Source organism: Eublepharis macularius, chromosome 13 (assembly GCF_028583425.1).
Source record: "Eublepharis macularius isolate TG4126 chromosome 13, MPM_Emac_v1.0, whole genome shotgun sequence".
NCBI classification, from domain to species: Eukaryota; Metazoa; Chordata; class Lepidosauria; order Squamata; family Eublepharidae; genus Eublepharis; species Eublepharis macularius.
Genome location: NC_072802.1, coordinates 3,397,859 through 3,422,493, shown reverse-complemented (window position 1 = coordinate 3,422,493; position 24,635 = coordinate 3,397,859). Strand labels below are relative to the sequence as shown.

General features: G+C 48.4%; 1 protein-coding gene across 1 annotated transcript in view; it reads right to left on the bottom strand.

Annotated features, from left to right (window-relative positions):
- The window catches only part of ARR3 (arrestin 3), a 39,512-nt gene that overhangs the window by 1,777 nt on the left and 13,100 nt on the right, over positions 1–24,635 (bottom strand). Inside the window, exons 7-13 of the mRNA XM_054996431.1 lie at positions 23,797–23,881; positions 19,479–19,551; positions 18,284–18,421; positions 18,083–18,166; positions 10,303–10,326; positions 8,921–8,973; positions 6,068–6,080 (exon numbers count right to left, since the gene is read on the bottom strand). Coding sequence (XP_054852406.1) covers positions 6,068–6,080; positions 8,921–8,973; positions 10,303–10,326; positions 18,083–18,166; positions 18,284–18,421; positions 19,479–19,551; positions 23,797–23,881 — 470 coding nt within the window. The remainder of the gene's footprint in view (positions 1–6,067; positions 6,081–8,920; positions 8,974–10,302; positions 10,327–18,082; positions 18,167–18,283; positions 18,422–19,478; positions 19,552–23,796; positions 23,882–24,635) is intronic.

Below are 24,635 nucleotides of genomic sequence, written 5' to 3'. Positions count from 1 at the left end.
GAAAGATGCCTGGTGGTCACGGCTGTCCTGCATTTTTAGGCTGTGGAAGCAGTGAAAATTCCAATAGACCTGTGGTCCTCTCGGGGGGCAATCAGCACAATGTGGGTGCAGTCCACAGCCCCCATGGTGTTTGGATGCATGATGTTCAACACCACTGTGATGCTCCTTTGGTCCATGGCAGCACATTGGCTCTCTGCCCTGAACCATGCAACATGGACAGAAACATCTGCCCTGAAGCAGTGGAATGGTTTCTTGGGCCACCCTGAAGGCACGTGCATGCCCTCATGGCTCAAGGTGTCCTGCATGAATGGACAATGGGGGGATTCTGCAAAATGATGCCACTCTTTCCCATGGTGAATCCATTCGGAGGTACCAAGGTTTGCTTCGCTCAATCCTGCCTGCAGACAGGCCACTCAGTGGGGTCACTGCTGCTGTGCCATCAATTGCCAAGACAGAAGAGGGGGCTGGGATGGCTGCCGCCGTGGGAATCACAGGCCCAGCCCCAAACTGGGCCAGTTTGGTGTAGCCGGTTTGGTGTAGTGTTTAAGAGCGCGGGACTCTAATCTGGAGGGCCGGGTTTGATTCCCCACTCCTCCACTTGAAGCCAGCTGGGTGACTTTGGGCTAGTCACAGCTCTCTGGAGCTCTCTCAGCCCCACCCACCTCACAGGGTGATTGTTGTTGTTGGGATAAAAATAACATACTTTGTAAACCGCTCTGAGTAGGCATTAAGTTGTCCCGAAGGGTGGTATATAAATAAAATGTTATTATAATATTATTATAAACTTGGAGGATGAGGCCACTGGTGTCATTTTGGGCCCTTCAACTGCCCTTGCTGATAGTTCCTTCAGGCCCTCAGCCAGTCTGCCCCCCCTGCCCCCCCCCGGCCTCAGCGATGAGCCAGGAGGAGATGGAGGTGAGCAGTAGTGAGGCCACCACCAGAACTGCAGCTGTGGGCGTGGAGGGGGGTGGGGGGGGAGGTGGCTACGGGAATGGAACGTGGCTGTGGGCCTGCATGGCGTGGGCAGGACCCAACAAATGATGACAACCCTCCCTGAGCCTGCTTGCAGGGAGGGCAGGCTGGAAATCAAATAAATCAAATCAAATCACGTGTTGTTCTCTGTTTTCCCTCCAGGATCCTTCATCGTATCATGGAGCATCTTTGTACACTCCTGCCTTTGATTTGGACCATGGAGATTAGGTGAGTCCTCCTCCAGAATTTGGGTATTGGGGACTCTCAGGGGCAAGTGGCTGTGGACAAGGCCTCCAGCAGGTGGACTCCACATCCTCAGACAGAGGTAGGGTGGGGCCACAGAGAATGGGGAGGCTGACAGGGTGCTGGAGTGGCCTGGGCGATGCAAGGTGCTGCAGCTGGTGACATCCCTAGAGGAGCTGGGGATTCAGAGCTGCTTCCAGGCCCCCATGCACAGAATTCCCAGCTGGTGCACGTGCGCACATGGGTCCATGTGCACAAACGCCCAAACACATAATGTTTCATGAAGGCATCAATAGAGACATAGCAGCTGGAAACCTAGCCCAAGTCGAGGGATGCAGTATCCCAGGGTCAGCAGTGCTTGGAGGGGTCTGCCAGGTCTTTTGTCCAGTCCCCAGCCTGTGCCAAACCCCTTTAGGGAACAAACTGATGTCACTGGTGTTGCACTGATAGCTGACCACCTCCACCTTGGCAGCCCTCAGGTCTACGCTGTCCATAAATATTATTATCATGTTGTTATTGCAGAACTCTTTTTTAAAAACTGAAGACTTGTAGTCTGGTTTCTGTGATATCCAGTCTGTTTCTCTTTACAAGAAGAGTGCATTGAAAGAATCTAGCACTTGATAGACTGAAGTTCATTTGGCTCACACGAATATTGCAAGCAAAAATCAGCTACTTGAATTTGTAGATACTATCTATGGCAAGTTTCTGTTTACTGTTCTAATTACGTATTTAGCTATATGTGGTGGTGGAAAGTGCCATCAAATTATAGCTGAGTTATGGCGACCCCACCTACTGGGTTTTCGAGGCAAGAGACTAAAAGAGGTGGTTTGCCATTGCCTACCTCTGCAGTCCTGGTCTTCTTTGGAGATCTCCCATATAACTACTAACCAAGGCCGACCCTACTTATCTTCCAGGATCTGATGAGATAGGACTTGTCTGGTCTATTCAGGTCAGGGCATTGTTAAAACTGTTCAGTATGTTGATGCCTTTAAAAAGTTTTTAACTGTTCCTGATTTAGCCCCATAGAACCCACACTGGCAGAGGTGGTATCTAGCTTCAGCACACACAAACACACACTCCATCACTTAAGCATAACAGAAAGGCACTGGCGCTAGAGAGAGGTGAAAATAACAAAAAACAGGAGAAGGTCCTCAATGCAAGCAGTATAGAACAAAGCAAAACAGGATCACAAAAAACAAACGTTCATATTACCAGTATAAAGAGAAAAAATGCAGCAAGTGTGGGAAATTAACATGCCATAACAAATAAAAAGACTCCAAATAATTGTATAATTTTAAGTGTTTTTGGTAGCTGCTTCCTGGCATGTTATTTGTTGCGCTATATTTCTGCTTGAAAGTCTCTTTCACGAATCTAATGAAGCGATGAAACAAGAATGTGTTCAGAGTCTTGTTATTTGTTAATATTTATTAATTCTCCATAATTTTATGTATAGTGGCAGTGCAAGAAGGAGATGCAGAAATTCCATGCATAATTCTTTGCACCCAGCCAGACACAGAAGATTTCAGGTGTTCAAAGGCTTTGGATCTATATGAACATCAGCTTCCAGGCAACATAATGAAATGGCTGGCCATGTCAAAGACAGACAATACGTCGAGCAGTGTTTGGAAGGAAGCATGACTGAGGGAGACCATCCCCCACAACAGCCAAGTGTATAAATATCAGACAGACCATAAATAACAAGACAGACCATATCGGTCCCATGCCTGTCCTGAAGCCTTACTGTTAAGTGTCAATGTGGTTTAATGAATTATCATTAAACCCCAGACTTACCTGGGTGGGGCTTACCTGGCTCCTTGCCTTGCTTTTAACTACTCTTCAATCACTTCCCTCAGATTCAAAACCATGTAAGTGCCTGTCTCTCTCTTATCTAGAGATGACCTCTTTATTACAGGTGAACAGTCTCTTTCATTGCTCTGGGGACCTCCCTCAGAAAGAGAATCATCACCAGCAAGGATTATCAAGGCTCGAGGAGCTATGTGGGCTGCTTTCATAGCACCCAGGAACATGTCATATCACTCCAGGACACCAGGTCGAAGCTGTCCATAAAAGTACTACACGGTGCTCTAGACAGGTCTACTATCTGACCCATCCCAAAACTGGAGTCCAGATCTGATTTGGGAGGATTTGGCAGCAAAGAAACTTGCAAAAGTATCACTACAAATAGCCAATCTTCCTCAATCTGAAATGCCAGTCTTTCAGACAATACCTTGATATTGTGTCTGTGATATAACCTTACACAATAACTGTAGTTTAGCTGTTACAATGAAATGGGAAAGTATACCCCTGTTGCTACCAATTCACAGTCGTGGATCCACCGGAAGGGGGGATTTTCACTGATTCCCTCCTCCTGTTGCAGATTACCCCTTCTGTTGTACCTAGGAGCTCTCCTGGGAGCAGCATTTATTATCTGTTTGAGGCCTGCAGCAGGAGAGGGGGTGAGGAAGTTATCCTCTGTAGAAAAATCTGGATATTTAAAAAGGAAGTGTAGAGATAAAATTATTGAAAAAGAAAACAAATATTGGATATATTTCACTTTTCACACTCTCAAAAATTCCCCCCATTGCTCCGAAATTTCTGGAAATGTCATGCCTCTGCTCCTAAGGCCTCAGTAGGACTGTTTAGACTCTCAAAATCCCACCGAGCACCCTGGAAATTCACTTTGAGGGTCAAGCTCTTGAGGCAAGGGGGAAATAAATTTAATAAAAATTGCCCCACTGCTCCTGAGGAGAAGTCCATAGCAATTTCAAATCCACAGAGTTTGAGGAGGGAATACAAAAACAAATAATTACCTCCTTGTAAGGAAAAAAAGCAGAAGCCGAGAAACAGGGTGAGGCACAGAAAAAAAAAGAGTATGTTATATAATCATGTTTCAAATCTTCAACATGCACAATAAATCAACAAATGTGACACCTGGGCCGATTCCAGACAACTAACCAAACTCATGCGAGAAAACGTGATATTTCGCGTTTTCTCCATCGCAATCCGGAACATGGTGGCATGAAGTGCCTTCCGGTTAGTCGTCTGGAATCGGCCCTATACTGCATTGAGCTTGTAGGCCTCAAACATACACAGCAGAAAAAAAATATAAAATTTCTCCATTGTTATTTTAAAAGCAAACTGCAAAATGGAGACCTGTGCTTCTTTATCCTTTGCTGACTGCTTTACACCTACAAACCTGCTTTATAGCCCCATCCAAGCAGCAGACGTGTTAATATCTGTGGGCAGCCACTTGCCATGAAAAGCCGTTGAAGTAACATTTGCTAGCCTTCTCTGTCCATTAAGAAACCATCTTTAGTTAAGCAAAAGTCTAGTGAAGATCACACTTCATAACCATGACGTTACTATACGATAACTTCTGGCCCTGGAAGAGGTTTAAAATTGAGAGCTGTCTAGCAGAGCCCCTTTAAGTCCATTGCCTGTATTGGTTCAGGCTTCTAAGTTTCCACAGGCCCAGTTCTAGCTTAGCATCCTGGGAGCAGAATGTCCGGCTCAGCTAATTAACTGCACCTGCAACCTGTTGCCGAGAGGGGGGGCCTTGAGAAACAAGGGAGTCTTATCCCAGTTCCCGCCTAGCAACGCGGATTGCACGCACCTCTGATTGGGTAGGAATCTGAGAGGAAAAGGTTGGCTCCTCTCAGCCCAGAGAGGGAGAGAGACTACTTTTCCAGCAGATGAGGGAGATATTTTTTTGCTCTGTACCAGGCCTGACGACCAGACCTGCCTGGTATAGTTTAAGGAGTTTGTTAATGACTGTAAGCCTCAAGTTTTCCTCAGAAATGTTAGTCAGCTATAGTTAATATAGACAAACTTTATTTGTTTTAAATGACCTTTGCTTGTGCCTGAGTAGAGTGTTTCCTGCTACTTGCACACATTCTTCTGAAGTAATAAACACCCTTTATGTAAGCCTTGTGTCTGTGAGTGTCTGACCCAGTGTGTGCAGAGTCCCCCAGGTTGGAAAAGAACCCAGAGACTGGTGAGTCTCAACAGGAGGGGTAAGGGCCATTCTTCCAGGAGGCCTGCGAGGGGTTTGAGTGGCTGTAAGCAGCACTTGAAACAGCAGGCGGGAGGTAGCCCCCTTGGACCCCTGTACCTGGACAAGAGCCTAGTTTCACAGGAGAGACCTAATAGAAACTCTTTGATGTAAAATATGGGCAATTTATTTGGTTGTTATGCCTCATTCATATATATTACAATCATAATTTTCATATCTGTGTTTCAAGTCCTATGGTTTGCAGAATACAATGAGCGAGAAAAATGAATCTATCATCTGAGATCCTACTCCTAGTCCTGTGAGTATTTCATATTAAAAGACTGCTCAAGCACAAACATTTGGTTGAAACGGACTTTACTTGCCAATTAAACACGGCCTTTGCCTCTGAGGGGGGAGGAGTATTTTATAAATCATAAGAAGTACCAGCTCATATATGGAGTTAAAAAGAAGGGTTTTTCCCCCTCTTAAAAGGAACATTTTTCTAAAAGTCATGCTCCCTAATCACAGGAGTATAGGGACATAGTGGTACAGACTAGAGGTGGGCATGAACAGCAATACGAACAAAAAAACCCACGAACAGCCCGATCAGTTGTTCACGAACAAGCCGTTCATGAGGCAGGGACTGCCTGAACTCTGTCTGCACTCCTTCTGCTGCCCTGGAAACCCCAATCAAAGCCCAAATCAGCTTGATAGGCAGGTCTTCCTTCCAAGTGTGGAGCTCAAAATTGGTTACATGGGGAGCAGAGATCAAGGGGGAGGGAGGGGGTGTTCTGTAGCCATGGGAACTCCAATCTCATCCCTGCGAACCCTGTTAGGTAGTTCTGACTGCCAACCACAGACCTCCTGCTTTGCTCTATGGGACCTCTTGTTATAAAAGGAAGCATGCTGCAAACTCTAGCTTTCAGTTTCAGCAGGCAGTGGAGTGGGAGAGAGCTGTTGCTAGCATTTTGGGAGAGAGACAGGGAGAGTGCATTGGAGCTTGATTTTTTTTTGTGTGTGGTGAGATAGGGATCTATCTCCTCTGGGTCCAGGGCTGCTGCTGGGTCCTGGGGCCAAGCTCAGTAGGCACCTTGACTGAGGGCTCACACTGATTATTATCAGTGCCTGATCTGATCTTGGAATGCTGGGCAAGGGCTCTACCCACTCCCTCTGGTTCCAGGGCTGTTGCCTGGCTCTGGGGCCAAGCTCAGTGGGCACCGCAGCTGAGGGCTCACACTGATTATTATCGGTGCCTGATCTGGTCAGGTTTCTGAGAGTGCTGGGCTAGGGCTCTACCCCCTCCCTCTGGTTCCAGGGCTGCTGCCAACCCCCCGCCCCCTAGAGGGGAGGCAGCCCACCTTTGAGACCATTGCTTGTACATGGGACCAAAGTCAACTGGTGGCTCCAATTGTATCGAATAGGAGTTTCCTGGGGGTGTCAGATTTGGGAATGTATAATTCCAAGATCCGTATTGCAATCTTGACTAAACTTGGGTGATGGTTGGAGGAGAGCCTGCTGAACACTCCCTGTAAATATGGGCTCTCTAAGTCCAAAGGGGGCCATTCTGGCCCCCACGAACAACGAACAACGAACATGTTCGTTAATGGGTCATGTTCGTTACTGTTCATTTGTTCGTGTTCGTTGATGGCAACGAACAACAAACAGCATGTTCGTTCCCCCCCCCTTTTGTGCCCATGTCTAGCGCAGAGAGGAATTCTAAACATGGGCAGAGCAAGCTTTTATTTAATTATACATTGCAAGGGTTGGACTTGCAGGTTTTTAAAGACCTAACTTGTACTGGGAAAAATTCTGGGATGGAGCTGGGTTGGCTTATTGATAGCAACACAGAGAATGACTTAATTAGAAAGGCAGTGGGAGGAGCAAGCTAAAAACTGCCGGAAGTAAAAAAGTCCTGCCTCCTAATTTCATAAGTGAAAGAGAAGGGGAAAGCACTCTGGACATGATCAAAGACTTTCCTTTTGTTATTGCTTCATATGTATAAGGTTGAGCTCTGGAACTCAAAGCAAATTTTGGGATAAAAAACATATTTAATATTTTGTCAAGCACTTGCTCAACTGAAGTTTATGTCCAGTCATACAACACAGCAGACTTCACAAAGAGAAAGCAAAGGAGTCTCTTTCTCTGCCAGTGGAGTGCAAGGCAAGGGTAAAAATCCTGTCCTGCACAACATGTGGCCCTCAGGGGGATCACACGTCAAAATCACTCATAAAACAACATTCACATAAACTCAACATTCAGCAAGGATTTGAAACTCTAGTCCAAAATGTCAGGCTGTCCAATGATTTTTGGTGCTATCCTAACTCTGCATAGGGGCTTAGAGTGGAGTAATTTTGCATAGGATTGTATTGTTTGTGGGACAGATTTCAAAAATGAAAAATGAGGACTGATAAATGATAATGCAGACGATAATGTTAACCATGAGGTTACCATAGCTCGTATGTTTTAAATTTCCTTCTGAAACTACTTATATACTCAAGAATGTTATAGGAATCAAATTAGAGAATGGACCCAATTTCTACAAGGCGGTTCAGAATGCTTCAGATTCCATTTCCTTACCACCACTGTTTAACTCTGGAGGAAAATATCTTTACATAGTAGTAGTAGTAGCAGTAGAGAGTGTCATTAAGTCACAGCTGACTTATAGCGACTCCTGGCAGGGTTTCCACAGCAAGAGACTAACAGAGGTGGTTTGCCATTGCCTGCCTCTCCAACCCTGGTCTTCCTTGGAGCTCTCCCATCCAATTACTAACCAAGGCTGACCCTGCTGAGATCTGATGAGATCAGATAAGATCAGGCTCACCAGGGATAACCAGGTAAGGGCTACATAAATACATATTATCATAATTTTTTTCCAAACCCACCACTGGTTTATTGAACAGCTTGCAAATGATAGGTTAGAAAAGAGTGTCTGTGGATGTTTTTTTTTTTACCTTGTATCTGTAAATCCAGTAATCCAAGTATCAAAAAGCGGCAGAAGAAAAACGACAGAAGCAGATACTGGTCAGTCACATATAACTATTTTTGGAGTGCTTGAAATGTATTAGGCCTTGCTTAAAAACAGATAATCAGACATGCTGGTGGGAAGGTAGAAACAGTTTCCCACTTTTTTGTGGGGGGGGGATATCACAGAGTACTAAAATAAGACTGAAAAAGAATACAAGAAAAGAGCTAAGAAGCTTTTCAAAAAGAAATGAGGAATGTCTAAAGGAAAGGCTAAAAGTCATGGCGAGTGGGGAGAAGGAGCTTCTGGTTTCCCTCCTGCATCATTTTTTTGCCAGCGGAAGTGGTCGCAGGGGGGCTCTGGGCCCCTTTTGCTGGTTCCGGGAAAGCAACGTGAACCCAAAGAAAAGGGCTCCAAGCCCCCCCCCCCCCCGGTCACCATTTCTAGTAGTGAAAATGGCGCTGGCCGGAAACAGAAAGCTCCTTCTTCACCCTCACAGAGTTTTATTTATTTATTTATATTTATTTATGTCATTTATATTCCGCCTTTCTCACTGAGACTCAAGGCGGATTACATAGTGTGAGATTAGTACAGTCAGTGGCAAGGACAAGGGCAGGCGTTTCCATACAGTGGCAAGAACATTTTAGCTGCTTTGGTGGCCCTGATGGGAAGAGACGGGCAGTATATAAACTTTGTAAATAAATAAATATAAAATAATGTTCACTCAATCAGCAAAACTCATCTTGACTCACTGTCTGTGGGTTTGGGGTGCATTAGAACGAGTGGCAGATCCACGCTGATGTCACTGGAAAAAAGAAGGTGAACAGACGTCATCTACGCATATATTGGTACACGGGGAGCTTTAAGTCACTGTATGATCCTATCGCCTATTTGTTCAAAGTAAATTCTGTTAATTCAGGGAGATTAACTCCCAAGGAAGTGTGGATAGGACTGTAGTATTAGGAATACATAACTTCCGGCGGAGACCCACCACCAGCATCTAGGACTTGGGAAATGTAACCCAAAAGTAAAAGTAACCTAGCAGCGTTTTCATATGGGAAGATGCAATCAGAACATACAGTGATATTAGAAATGGGTCTCCTCTGTGATCCCTTCCACATGCATGGAAACCAGATATTAACACAGAGAGAGAGAGAGAGAGAGAGAGAGAGAGAGAGAGAGAGAGAGAGAGAGAGAGAGAGAGAGAGAGAGAGAGAGAACGACCTCCGGCAATTGAAATCTCACGTGGTGGTTGTGGGAGGCCCTCTCCAGAACTTAATCCTTAACTTGAATGCCTGCTGGCACTAATTAGAGAGTTTTAGTTTGCTCAAGCATATTCAAATTGTTTAATCTGAATTTTGTTGTTTGGATGATTGCCTGTATTTGCCTTTTAAACTGCTGTTTTGCTCAGTATTGGTACTGGTTTGTAGTTCTGATGGATATGAGTTTGGATCTATAGAAGCTGCAAAGGCTTCTGGGTAGAAGGAATATACTGAGCAACCTAAAAGCTGGTTTTTCTTCATGAACTGTCTAAAGGTCAAGCGAGACTCTAAATAAAGATCAAACAAGACTTTGTAGTATAAAGCATAGTGATTTCGTACAGAGGATAAGGTGAAGGGAAACCTGTTTTTCTTCAAAGCAATGAAGCAGGAGTTTGCTGTTGATGCATTAAACACACAAAATAAGACTTTGTAGTTTATGTATAACTCCTATATTGAAATGAAATGTGTAGGAGTGCATAACCATTACCATAAAATTATTACCTCTTCTGTAACCCTCCAACATAGCCTTAAATAGTATATAATCTTTGCGTGCAACCCAGTTATTTTGGGGGAAACTTGTAATGTTACTCCCCACTTCACTGCATTGAAGCTTTTCTTTCCAGAATCAGTCCTTTTTTGTACATACGAGGGTCCCCTATTGGGTTAACAGTTTCAACTTTTATATTGTTTTTTATTGATTGTTATAGTGCTTATTGAAAAACTGCTGAAAAATTTCTATGCAGAGTACAGTAAGTTAGCAAATATTTTTAATAAATGAATATTTCCATAAATATATAATACATATATTTCATGTGTGAGGCTCTGCAGCTCTCCATATAAAATACAGCAGGCCTCAACCAATCATTCATTACCTTGAAGTGAGATCTCCCAGGATGCTAGTGAATAAAAGCAAAAACACTCAAATTGGAAAACAGTAGACAGCAAAAGAACAGAAACAGTCCATCTTGACCATAAAGGATCCTCTGATGTAAGGGCACTCATACTTCATGGACAGGAATGTTGTCTGGCAACTGCAGACTCAACAACTAGTGTGGAAACAATCCAGCATGGGCAACCCAATCCTTTAGCCAGTGGCAGCAACAACCGTGGACTGTTGGTGAAATGGCAGCGCTGCCAGCTGTTATCCTAAGGAGAACCACCAGTTGCCACCGAGGGTCCAGCATTACCAGCAACAGGGCTGGGGTTTCAGAGACCCCACTGGAGACCCCAGCAACTATACTGTTGTGGGCAAGAGATGTCATCTCACTTTGATGGCAAGTCTAAGGGAGTGAGATGCTCCCATGCAGATATCAGGAGAGCTGAGAAGGGATGCCCACCTTTGATCCACTCTATCCTACCCACAGTGGCCAGCAGCTTGTTAGCAAGCTCGTAAACGCCCTGGTGCCTATCAGTATGGCTATCAGACCCTATCAGTATGGCTGCCACCTAGATAGAACAACAGGAGTGTCAGCAGGAGTCACTGTGTGGGATGCAGGCCCCGCTGCTTGGGGCCTGGGCACCCCTCCTTGCCCCCCACAGTCAACAGGAGATCATGCCTTCCTGAGCTAGGGCAGTAGTGCCACAACCACCACCTGGTCAGTGGCAGGAGCCATGATGACCCCAGACCACCGATGTGAATGTCCCTCCCTGCCCCACCTCAGAAGAAATGGAGCCTGCTGGTTGCGAGGGCCCCTTTGCCACAATATGTGCAGGGGAACGGAAGATTCCCAGGCCCTCCAGGACAGCCCACCCCCTCCGGGCTCAGAAGATGCAGGTGCTCAAGGATGACTGGAAATGTCACAGAGATTGCCTCTGAGGGGGGAAAGAACATGAAGCAAAATAGGAGCTGTTCAAGGGTCCAGCTACCACATGCCAAGCACCCCACATAGCCACACTGCCCTTCCTTGCCAAACCCATTCCCATGCCCCTTGATAGTCACCATCACAGATGTGGACCCACCACCACCCCCGTCTCCTCCTGGCTGGCCTTGACAAAGAATGGAAATGAGGCTGGGGCAGCTGACCTTGCCATGGTCAACAGACTAAGCACAGCAAGACCCTTCTCTGCTGTGGAAAGGCCCCTCCCAGAGCCTCTGGTTCCAGATGCTGAGAGGCTTTAGGCTTATCAGAATCGGGGCCCTCACCCAACTGCCCAGACTCACTAATACTTGCCACTCTACTAGTCACCTTCAACAGGGCTGGGAACTAAAGAAACTGCAAGGGGGTCAGCCCGAGGGATGGGCCAGTCATGGAAGCCAGCTTCATGGGCACGCGAGTTTGGTGTAGTGGTTAAGAATGGTTGGACTGTAATCTGGAGAGCCAGAGAACCAAGTTTGTTTCCCCAGTCCTCCGCTTGAAGCCAGCTGGGTGACTTTGGGTCAGTCACAGCTTCTCGGAGCTCTCTCAGCCCCACCGACCTCACAGGGTGATTCTCAGGCCCTTCAGGACACCATATTTCCACCATATTCTCATGGACACCCCTCTCCATCCCAGTGTGGCGGGCAAGCTGGTGAAGCATTGGAGGCAAGCGATCACTGTGGCCTGCCAACAGCTGGGACCTCCTCTTTGGTTTGCCATCCTTCTTTCTTGATGGAATGGACCTTTTTCTTCTCTCTATCTTAATAATAGCAATAGTAATAATAATATTTGATTTATGTATTGCCACCTTGGTTTGTGCCAAGGGATTGACCTCCCAGTTCCTGAGCCACGTATTACACCTAGCTGCCACATTGAAGGCCGTAGCCCTTGAAGACGGTTGCAGTGTCCCTAGTGAAGTGTCTGCTGTGAAACGCCATCAGCAGGGCAATTTTCTTGACCTCATCCTTTACCTCTTTAGGGATAGTACTATCTGCTATGGCCAAATCCAAGGCCCAAGAAAATGCCGCCCTTGTGAAGAGTGAACCTGCCACTGGTGTTCCGAGTGGAGTGGCGGACACTTCAAAGTCCCCGTGAAGGGCTCGTTCGATCTTCCTCTCACAGGGATCCTTGGGTAGGCCTTCTGCATCCACCAAAAACACTGAAGTAGACTCCAGGCTGGCCACTGGGTCATCAACCAGAGGCAGTTTTATCTTTCTAGCCGCCTCTGGCACCAATGAGTAGAATTTATTAAAGATTGCATAGGTGGATTTTGGCTTGGCTGGAGCTTCCCATTCTGCCTTTATTAAGTTATAAAAGGCTGCTGGAAGGGGAATAACTGAGGGTGCCATCCCCGACTTGGGAAGAGCTCTCTTTGATCCCTCTGAGGTACGGATCCGGTTCCAGTTCCTCCTTCCCTTTGGGTTTGTGTGTTATCTCCAGAACTCTTAATACTTTAGGGAGCAATCTGTTATAAAGTTCCTGAGAAGAGCCTGGTATGCATCGTAGGGATAGTTTCCTCCTCCTCCTCCTCCTCTGACAATTCACTTTCTTCTCTATCTGAGGAGGAGTCTGACCTCTGAGAGTCTAAGAGTGGGCTGTGGTTTCTGCGGGCCTTGCTCTCCTCCATCCTCCTCCTCTTAGACCGCGAGGGAGAATGTGATACATCAGCCCTCTTTTCCCCTTTAGAGGTTACCCTCCTTTTAGGGTGCCTTTCCTGGCTATCTGAGGATCCACAGGCTGTGGTACCCTCGGAATGCTCTCTCAAAACTTTCCTAAATTCTCTCTTAATTTCTCTTCCAAGCCGTGCTATTAAATTTGCTTTCGCTTCTTCGCCTGTCAAGTCTAAATCCTGGGCTTTCTCCCCTTCGGCCCTTAGGGACACCTGGGAAGAGGTGGAGGCCGGAGAGTGAGGCAGCTCCAAGTCACATGCAGCGCTCCCAGTGCCTCTTGGGGCAGCAAGGCCTGCTTTGGCCGCCACATCTGCTGAAGGCTGTTCCTTCCTGCCAAAACTAAAAGAAGGGAAAATGAAAGTTAAAGTTAGAAGGAAGTAGGGATCCCCTACTCCAGGCTTCTCTGCCCCTGTTTTTTGTCTATATAACCTTACTAGATTCAAGATGTCCAATCAGGTTCTGGCTTGCGGCCTGCTCCAGTTGAGCCTGTGGAGTTGGATGTAGTCTCACTTGTCCCTTTCCTGCTCCATGCTGGGCTGCGCAGACGCAGCCACACCCCAGGCATTTCAACGGGCGGTGGGGGGAGCACTAAACTGAGTGGTTATGGCCCTTGTTGGGAGTCTGCGCTGTGCTGGGGTACCAGAGATATCTAGCACAGTCAGCTCCGTATCCCACCATTGCCTCACCAGGGGGGAACTAGCAGCCTTAGGCCTAGGTCATGCCTAGGACCATCAGCTGGAATGCTCTGTGCCTTAGCCCCATGGCTTGAGGAAAGGGGGGCAGAGGGTAAAAAACACCAGCCCTCCTGTCCTTCCCTGGAGCTAGCCTCCTGGTGGCTCAGCCACTTGTTGCCATCTTTCTCTGCTGCTGGGATTGCCACTCTTTGCAGAGCACAGTTGGAGCTGTCCTGCTTGCAGGCAGGGCCAGAAAGACTGGGGAGCACAGAAATGAGCCCCTCCACTCCGTGATCAAAAAAGTCAGCTGACCCTGCATCAGAAAGCAGGAGCTACATTCCCAGGACTGCCCCACTCCCTGGACCACTGGAGAAAGGTAAGGGCTAATACCAGAGTGGTGGAGGCGAGGGGGAAGGCTGTGGTTCTCCCCCTACCTGTGTAGAGGAGGCCCTCACCAGCGCAGCTGCCATTCACCTGCCTGGCTTCTGATGGCAGCAAAAGGGTCTGCAAGGCCCTGTTTGCTGAGGTGGCTGCTGAATCGCCACCTCCACAGGTGCCTGAGGCAGGAGCTGGCCCTGCACAGGGGCCTGCTGCTGAGGATCCTCCATCTCCAGCTGTTGAGACCAAGAAGCATCAGGAGCAGCAGGTGTCTTTTGCAGTGGGCTTGGGTTGACATGGGTTTTCCATCCCTTGTGCTCACCCTACAGACCCAGAGGATGTTGGAGGACCTGGCAGAAGAGGCCCATCGTCAGCGAGCCTTCCCCAGTTTCCTCTGAGACCAGCAACAGGCCTTTCAGGGCAAGGCAGAAGGAGATAATGGTGAAGGAAGAAGTAGAAATTGTGGAAGTGGTGACCCCTACGTCTCAACCCCTTTGCCTTCAGCAGTCTTTTCCTGCCCATCCTAGAGACAGTGTATCTTGCCCAAGCACCTCACAGGAGGCGCCACCTTGGATGCCTGCAGCTGCCGGGAAGCACAGGCACCTCTTCTCCTTCAACACCTGGCAGCATTTCCAGTGAACTGATGGATTAGTCAAGGGAAAGATGTGGCTTATCTCTTGACGTCCAGCCTCAGGAAGTACATGAAGAAACACCACCAGGAGCTTCATCAGGAACAGAGAGAGACTGGCAGTGCACAGCCACCAGCAAGCAAGCAGGGTGGCTGTCCCATTACTCTCTCTCGTGCTCTCCACTCCAGGTTTCCTGTAGAGAAGCGACCCGAAGCATCTCTGCCTGAGATATTTGGTGAGCGTGGCACTAGTTTGCCAAGAGGCGGGATCCAGACGGCATTGAGCCTCATCACTTGGACGACTGCAGAGATGATCGCCATAGAGGGACAGCTTTTTTCTACAGTTGAGGATTTCGACATCTGTGGGCTGCTCCAAGTAGTCTGTCCTTGGTACACACCCCTTGCTTGCACCACACTGAGCATGACCCTAGTGCACTCACTTTACACAGTTGTCAAGGACACAGTTGTCTCACGCCGCTGGGAGAATTGTGCACTTTATGTCAGACATCTGGACCAGCTCTCTGTCACAGCATGTATACCTCTCACTTATTGTGCACTCGTGACCACCTAATGACCTTCAGGATGTGGTGGGACGCCCTGCATTAGGCAGGGCCACATGGGGTACCACCAGGCTGGCTACTAGGGGTGTGCAGTTCGGGTTAATGAAACCCAAAAAAATCCCGAATCACCCTGATTGGGGTGATTTGGGGAACCCAAATCGGCATGCCCCGAATCGATTTGGGGCGATTTGGGGCGATCCGGGACAGCATTTTGCTTGCTTTTCAATGGGAAAAAGCCCATGGGAAAGTGGGAGGCATTTTCCCACCAAATCAAGCCAAAATTGGTGGGGGCCTTCCTCTAACTCCCCTCTAACAACCCCCCAAGTTTCAGACCGATTGGACTTTGGGGGGCCAAAGCTGTTCAAGAAATAAAGTGTTTTTGATAGGAATTGTGTTTTTGTGATTCTCTGATGTTAAGTGAGTTGTGTTAATTTTTCTGTGTGGGGGACTGCTGGTGTAATGTGTCATAATGCTTTGCCTACTTGTACTTTGAAAGGGAGAAAATAATTTTTTAAAAACTTTATTTTGTGTTGTTCGTGTTTTATTCTTTGTTGTGCAGTTGGTTCCCATCATAGGGAACAATAGGGCTGGCTGGCCAGCCATCTCTGTAGGTGGTGGGGGAATTTGAGGGAGGGTGTCTGTGGTTCAGGTGCTCTTTCCCAGGGACAAGCTGGCACTCAGAAGTGTGCCCACCATTGTGGCACCCCTGGGCTGTGCAGAATTGCCCAGTGAAAGAGAGTTTAGAAGTTCCCAGCATAGGGAACAAAGGGAGAGGGCTGGCAAGTCTGTTCCTGGGGTTATGGGTGAGGGGCAGGTGGGGGTGGATTTGGGTCTGTGAGGGGCTAATGTGGGAATTTGGGTCTGTGTGGCAGCTGGGGGGGTATTGGGTATGTGTGGGGCTGTAGGGGGTGGACTTTGGGGGCTGAGAGCACCTACTTGGGGAGGCCATGAAATGCCCCCCCAAGTGGGAGCTGGCTGAGCCTTGGTGGGGGTGGGAGGAAAGGTGGGAGAAGGACCCCTGAGTGTTGGGGGGCATTTTGCATGCAAAATGCCACTCCTGGCAAGACAAGCCTCCCCCAGCTATAAGTAGTAGAGAAAAGAGCACCTACTTGGGGAGGCCATGAAATGCCCCCCCCCAAATGGGAGCAGGCTAAGCCTTGGTGGGGGGTGGGAGGTAAGGTGGGAGAAGGGCCCCTGAGGGTTGGGGGGCATTTTGCATGCAAAATGCCACCCCTGGCAAAGGAAGCCTGCCTCTTCATTTTCCCCCCATAGGAAATAATGGAGATCAGCAGCAGCAAGCACAAAATAGGAGATTAGCAGCAGCAACCTAAAGCTATGCCCTTTTATAGGCGAGGATAGGGGGACCTGGTTTGGAGGGCCATAACATGGCCCCCCAAAGTCCAATCGGTCTGATACTTGGGGGGTTGTTAGAGGGGAGTTATAGAAATGCCCCCACCAATTTTGGCTTGATTCAGTGGGAAAATGCCTCCCCCAGGGCCCCCCTGAATAGGAACAAATGGAGGAGCTGGCCATGGCAGCTTGTTGAGGGGCCCACAGAATTGGACTCCATGGTCCAATCTTCCTGAAACTTGGGAAGCCTTCAGAGGACAGTCAGAAGTAGGTCTCCTGCAAATGTGGTTGATTTTTCTTCCAACATGCCACCCCCAGCCCTCTGGATAGCTCCCAAATAATTTTCCCCTTAAGGAATAATGGAGAGTGGCTGGAGACACCTTCTTTGGGGGGCCTATAAATTTGGCCCCTGGGGTCCAGTCTTTATGAAACTTGGGAGGTCTTTATAAGACAGTTAGTAATAGGTTTCCTGAAAAATTGGTGATGTTTAGTCAAAATATGACCACCCCCAGACCACCAGAATGCCCCAAATTGAGTTTCCCATAGGAAACAATGGCCAAGTTTGACCAAATTTGCTCTGTATTACTGAAGTGAACTAAAAAATCAATTCAGTAATCAGGGATTACCATTTTTTTCCTCTAGTTCAGTATTAATGAATAGAATTTACCAAAAACACCCCTAGATGAAAGATAATGAATCATTTGTCTACTCTTTTATAAAGCAAGGCAGAATGTTACTCTCAGGAAATTATTGTCCTTTCTTGTCCTGTCTGTCATGTCATACACACACTCTTTCTCTCTCTGTATGTATAGTGTGTGTGTGTGTGTGTGTCCTGACTCACTCATCAATGCCCAGCCCAGCCCAAACCCTGTACCTAGAAACATGAAATTTGGGGAGAATATTGCTTTCATGATGTAAACAACAACTAAGAAGGGATTTTAAAAAATTCACCCCCTAGGGGGGTAAAAAGGGATAACATGTGTTTTCCCAAAGGGATACAGCTTCCCCGTGTGGATAGCAGGCTGCTGCCTGCTTGGCCCCCGCCCACTGCCAGCTTGGCCACTCTTCCTTGATTGGGCCAACCTTTCAAGGCCATTTGCATATGCGGCCTGGTTGGGCCTCACAACATTCCACACCTCATCCCCCTCAGAGACAGTTGGAACACAGAGTACATTTGGTTGTTGTGGGTTTTCCGGGCTGTACAGAGTACATTTGCATATGCAGCCTGGTTGGTTCTCACCTCCCACATTCTAAACATTCTGCAGTTGCTATTGGGAGTCATTGAATGTGTCCTGAAGTCAAATGCACCTCCCAGCCTTCCCCTCAAAGTTCTCTAGGGTTGCCAGTTTCCCTGTGGGGCCTGGCTTTCCTGTGTGGCTGGCAGGCTCTAGCCTGCTTGCACCCCCCTCTCTCTGATGGGTCAGATACGGAACTGTGTTATGAGGTAAAAATATAAGTATTATAACTGGATTTAAAGTAGTTAAATACTGTAGCGAAACACAAGTATCAAGCTAGTACATATATAAAGATACTTACCCTCCTCTAGATACCATCAAGTTGACTCTGATTTTATAGGACACCAGAATCCCAAGTACTTCCTTGTCCATTCCAGGTCTTAAACTAAAGGGGGGCAGGAAAAGAGAAGGAAAAGTGGACATATTTGAAGAGAAGGAAAAGTGAACATAACATAGAGAATAGAAATTAGACAATGCTAGAGAGGGAAGTGATTTCTCTTACATGGTGCTGGAAGCCAGATTTGTGTCCTCGTGCTTGAGTTTGCCGTCCAGTGCGAGGCCACGCTTTTTACGGTTGTTGGTTAATGAGGGGGTCACAGAGTAGCTTTTGGAGAGAGTAGAGTTGGCAGCCACATTCTCACTTAAAAGGAAAACAACCTGCTAAATCCTGATGCTAGTGGGATAGTAGACATCAAAACATTCTGATTTAAATATTTGGATTTTTTTAAAAGACTCATCACCTATGATCATTTCCAACTTGGAAATAGCTTCAGTGAAGAAAATAGCATGAATCCTGCATGTAGACTTCACACGAGCAATCCTAAGTGGCCATGATGACCTTTCTGAACTCATCTAAGAATCTACCTGGTCTGAAGCTCTTCAAAATTCCGAATTCTACCAGAGTAATTGAAAGATCTTTCAATGCTGATTTGTAGAAGAGGTGCAAATCTGTTTAATTTTCTAGGATCTTTTGATAATGTTTTGAATTTTTTCTGCCAGATGTTTAGAGCTGTGTAGTTATGTGGTATCATTTGATGAATTGTCAATTGATGAATTGTTTTTATGCACGTGGTCAGATACGTGTGTTTTGCAAGCCACCCTTTCAGGGGAAAGGTAGGGAATAAATGTCTAACATAAAATATCAAATAAGGACATATGGCTGCTTTGCATTTCAAACCACAGTCCCCTCTTTATTTCCTTCTACAAAATGGAACAAGAGTATGAGCTGTTCTGTACATATGCAATAGTACATTTTGTAAAAAGGGAACTTTGAGTTCTAAAAGAAGTGTGCAAGTTTGAGAAAGCTGAACATTTGTTCTGGAAGAGCGACTCTCAGCTTCAGGTGTTTTCAGCCAGTTCCCCCTACCTGTATATTCCTGTGCTCACCCCCCCAGGAACAAAATTTGGGGGCTCAAGGCAAAGGGATTTTAAAAAAAAGTCCTGTACTACAAGAAACTACCTTGGGATACAAATCAGTGAGGGACCAAAACTGAAAAGATATTTTAAAAATGCCTGTTTGGACCCAGCTATAGCTGCATTTGGAAAATGTTTACCTTGGTCTTCTAACAGTCTCAAATATGAAAGAGCCCGAGATTGGCTTCCTTTGTCCCTGTAAAGACCTCCCCCACCCACTATATTCAGTTCTTTCATTATTTCCTTTCTTCCCTTCTAACTCTGGTCATACATCTCCCACTTACGTTATCTCCTCAAAACATATCGTCTTCGTATATTTGTCCAGAGAATACAGAACCACATCTGTTGTTTGCTCAACTAAACAAAGAAAAGGGGGGGGGGGAACAGCAATGACTCAGGATGTCCAGAGGATATTATGCAACAGCGACTGTCTCTAGGTCCACAGCGCCCCCTGCTGTTCAGGAATGGGGACCTGCTGTGTTCCTTCTGCCTCTTAAGGCAGCTTTTTTCCCATCTCATCCACCAGAGACAAACTTCTAATTTTTCTCCAGCACCAGAAGGAAGTGTTCCTTCTCAAATAAGTACTAGAACCTATTTCAAATTACAAGCATTGGAAGATGCTGACGGACAGTAGATTTGGAATTCAGAATTAATTCAGAACTAGATGAAGACTATCACCAATTCAGATGCAAACAGCATGGAAAACAACAAGAATTGTATGAGCCAGACACCTTATCAAGAATATGAAGGTAGGTGTGAGCAGAGGTCATTTCGTAGAAAAAGAGCTGGAGGAACTCATTAGCATAACTCATTAGCATAACCACACCCCTTGCCAGCACTGGAAATGTGTCATTGGCATAACACATTTGCATATGCCACGCCTCCTGACATCGCCTATCATGGCTGTTTTAGACCCAGGAGAGGGGCAGACGGAAACGTGACAGCAGCAGCAGCAGCAGCAGCTGACATCGGCCACCTTCCTGCCTTTGTGGGAAGGACATCAGTCGAGCTGCCCATTCCCCCCTGCTCAGAGGACTCTGCGTTTGCAATGGATGGGGGCACCACGCGGCTGAACTATATGTGCAACAGTTCCTGAGCTGCTGCGCAAGAGCCCAAAGGAGGCTGCCATCAGCAGCATCACCCACCTTCCTGCCTTGCCAGAAAGGATGGGAGGGAGAGGACCTGTCATGTGGGGGGTAAGTGGGAAGATCCCCCCGCAACCGCCAGGCCGAAGAGGAGCGCGCAGGTATTCCTGGCGTGGGAGGGAGAGGATGTGTCATTCGGACCGGGGGCCTGATCCCCCAGCCACCGCGGGTCCTCACCCGAGGGTCCCACTGAGGAACAGTGAGATTGAGAACAGCAACAAACATTTTCCATTGCTGAACTGGTTCGCGGTTCGTTGAGCGTGGAATAGCCCCCATGTCTCTTACACAGCCCATATTCCCGGGGAGTCTTTTGCAGGCTCTCCTACAGCCATACCAAAGTTTGGACAAGATTGCAAAAGGGATCTTGGAGTTTTACCCTCTCCAATCCAAGGCCCCAGGAAACTCCCACTTGATACAATTAGAGCCACCGGTTAACGTTGGCCCAGTGTACAGAAGGTGGGTGTCAACGGTAATAAGCCACCTCCCCTCAGGGGTCAGGGGTTCGGGCAGCTCACCGGTGGCACCCTCCATGTGCCCGCCTGCCAGGCCAAAAAGGAGCATGCTGGTATTCCCGGTGCAGGCCGGAAGGTGTGTACTGGGGGCGGCCGCCGGGCCTCGCAGGCCCGGGGAGGCATCGTCGAGCCGCCTCCCCTCAGGGGGTGGGGGGTCTGGCCACTCGCTGGAGGCACCCCCTATGTGCCCGCCTGCCAGGCCAAAAAGGAGTGCACTGGTATTCGCAGCTATGTAAGAAGGCGGGTACTGGCACAACCGAGCTGTGTACCCAAGGAGGGAGCAGTAACAGGATAGTCCCTCGTGAAGCAGGGGCTGACCTGATCCGCCATCCTGCCTTTGAGGAAAGTAGGGGATGGGCAGAACAGGAGGCATTGCTTGGATGGGTCAGAGTGGTTCCTGAGAGGGGGAGACGGAAACGTGACAGCAGCAGCAGCAGCTGACATTGGCCACCTTCCTGCCTTTGCGGGAAGGACATCAGTCGAGCGACCCATTCCCCCCTGCTCAGAGGGCTCTGTGTTTGCGATGGATGGGGGCACCGCGCGGCTGAACTATATGTGCAACAGTTCCTGAGCTGCTGCGCAAGAGCCCAAAGGAGGCTGCCATCAGCAGCATCACCCACCTTCCTGCCTTGCCGGAAAGGATGGGAGGAAGAGGACCTGTCATGTGGGGGGTAAGTGGGAAGATCCCCCTGCAACCGCCAGGCCAAAGAGGAGCACACTGGTATTCCCGGCGTGGGAGGGAGAGGACATGTCATTTGGACGGGGGGCCTGATTCCCCAGCCACCGCGGGTCCTCACCCGAGGGTCCCACTGAGGAACAGTGCGGTGGCAGCTGCCTCCTGAGCCATCAGCCTCGAGGTTGTAAGTGGTGCTGTCCCAGACCCCGAGGGGACAACCTCCGCCAGCGTGGCCTGCCAGAGTGCTCTGCTGTCACCAGCTTCACCCTCAGGGCAAAGTGATCCTCCCACTGACCCCCGCTCAGAAGAGCTGGTGGCCCCTTTTCTCCCCCCAATGGATGTTTCCCTGGGTGAGGAGGGAGACAGGCTCGGGTGGTGCCTCTTCAGGTGCCGTTGAAAACAGGTGCTTTGGGTTTTTGCCTCTGCGCACCAGGACATCACAGGCACGGCACCGCACCACACAGGGGTCATCAGGAAGGGCCCAAAAGTGCCTCCATATGGAGGCGTTGTAACGTTGACCGCTAACTGTCCCAGGGGAAGGAGGACGAACGGTTATAGGCTGTGCTGCGGGGCTGGACACGGACGACGGGGTGAGGGGTGGACTGCGGGAGGGGACACCACTGAGAGTTTGGGATGGGGACAGGAGGGATCTTTCATAACACACATACCATTCCTCCAGGGATCCATCGCCCGCCCGCCCCTCCTCAAAATGTTGAGAGAGTTTCTCTCCCTCCTGCGCAAAGACCTCTTGGGCCTCCACAGCCCACATAGGTGAATTGGAGGGAGCAGGAGGACTCTCTGTGGCCCCCGAGCCACACCCAATATTGCTTTCCACAACTGAACCAGGAGGACTGCCATCGCACTTCACCCCACAACCACCCTTGGCAGACAACACAAGATGAAGACTCATTGTGCCACCAAACTAGAATTAAGGAGGACAGGAAAGGAGATGATTCTGTGTGCCCTCCGCCGCGGTGCCCACTGAGCTCGACCCCAGGGCCTGGCAGCAGAACTGGAACCAGAGGGAGGGAGGGAGGGACTAGAGCCCTAGCCCACCACTCCCACAGACCTGAACAGATCAGGCACTGATTAATAATAATCAATGTGAGCCCTCAGCCGAGGTACCCACTGAGCTTGGCCCCAGGGCCTGGCAGCAGCCCTGGCACTGGACGGAGGGAGGGACTAGAGCCCTAGCCCACCACTCCCACAGACCTGAACAGATCAGGCACTTATGTGAGCCCTCAGCCAACGTGCCCACCGAGCTTGGCAACAGGGCCTGGCAGCAGCCCTGGCACCAAAGGGAAGGAGGGACTAGAGCCCTAGCCCAATACTCCCACAGACCTGACCCAATCAGGCATTGATCAATAATCAATGTGAGCCCTCAGCCGAGGTGCCCACTGAGCTTGGCCCCAGATCCAGGCAGCAGCCCTGGAACCAGAGGAGATAGATCCCTATCCTCCAAATCCAAGCGGAATTAGTCTTTCTCCCCAAAGGCTAGCAAGTGGCAAGCAAGAGCTCTGTCCCACTCCACTGCTCGCTGAAAGTGAAACCCAGCCTGGGAGCCCACGGCTATTTATAAGCAAGGGTCCCATTGAGCAACACAGGAGGTCTGTGTTTGGCCATCAGAGCTGCCTATCAGGGTTTGCAGGGATAAGATTGGAGTGCCCGTGGCTACAGGACACCCCCTTCCCCCTCCCTCCCCTGGGTGTCTTCTCCCAACTTTTAACCGCTTTGCAGCTCCGTGGTTGGAAGGAAGACTTGCCGATCAAGGTAAGCTGGGCTTCCATTCGGGTTTCCAGGGTGACAGAAGGAGTGCAGACAGAGTTCTGGCATTCCCCCGGCTCCGTTGCCAGGGTAATTGATTGCTGGCACCTGTGTGTCTGGCTTCCTGAACCGCGGCCAAACGCACCGAACCGGACTTTTGCCAACCGCTGATTCATTGGCCGTGGCCAATCACGAACTGCCAGATCGCGATCGCGCAATTGCCATTTTCGTGGGGTTTTGATGTTTGTAATGTGGTTCATGCCCATCTCTACATGTGATCTTTTTGGGGAACTGCCGGAACTGTGTTCCTGTGCGTTCTCCCTCAAAATGGGTCCTGGGTGTGAGTCATGAGAACAGTATGTAGTGGAAGGTGACTTGAAGGACAAGGTGAAATAGCAAGAAGAAATGATATATGGAATACAGAACAAGCAAAAGGGATTACTTTTACCCACCATATAAAGGTTAGTTATTGGTATTGCCAGGGTTTTTGTTCTTGTTCCCTCACCTGTTATTTTAATTTTCTTCACAACTTTGTTGGTGGTATTGTTAATTTTGACATTAACTCCAATTGGATCTCCATGGTAATAAATCTGAAATAATAGGAGATTATTGTCAAAAGATGACAATATAGGAACCAAATAGTCCAGTTGTACCATTTCTGCACAAGGTCAGAGTGTTTTGCCAGGGCTGCTGAGTCACCATGGGTCCATGTTACCCCAAACAGTAATCCTTGTTCTTCCCTTTCCCCTTCCTTTCTGCTGCTGCCTCTTTAAACAGAAAGGAACAGAGGAGAGCACAAAGACCCCCACCCCAATCCTCTTCTTCCCAGTTAGAGACTGTGAAGTTTCTGAATTTTTAAAATCAAGGGCATTCCCTGTTCTCAGGCCTTGCTCCAACTAGCCTGATCGTGTCCTTGTTTACTCACAATATTAATGAGGAGGGTTGGGCTTACTTGCACATAAACATGCAAATATGCTTCTTCACAGCTACCCCACCCCAAAATCCATTCTGCATACCATCCTCTTTCCATTTACCAGCACCAAATGCTCCCCTACGGTCATCCCAAACTAGATCTAGAGGTTGCCAACATTTTTCTTACTGGCTCCCACTGTGCCTTGCACAGCAGCCTGAACTGCAGGAATGAGCCAGTAGTAAAGGTCTGCTCAGTTTTGTCAAAAGTTCCCCTTGCTGATTTCTGTACATGAGGCTTCCGTTAAAGGCAGAGGAGCAAGCCAAGCCTCTTTCTTGGCCAGCTGGCAACACTATGGAACTGCCACTACTTTAAAGACACTGGTCTGTATTTCCTTGGCCCTGATGCTCTTTCTGAGCAGCTGCCAGGAAACA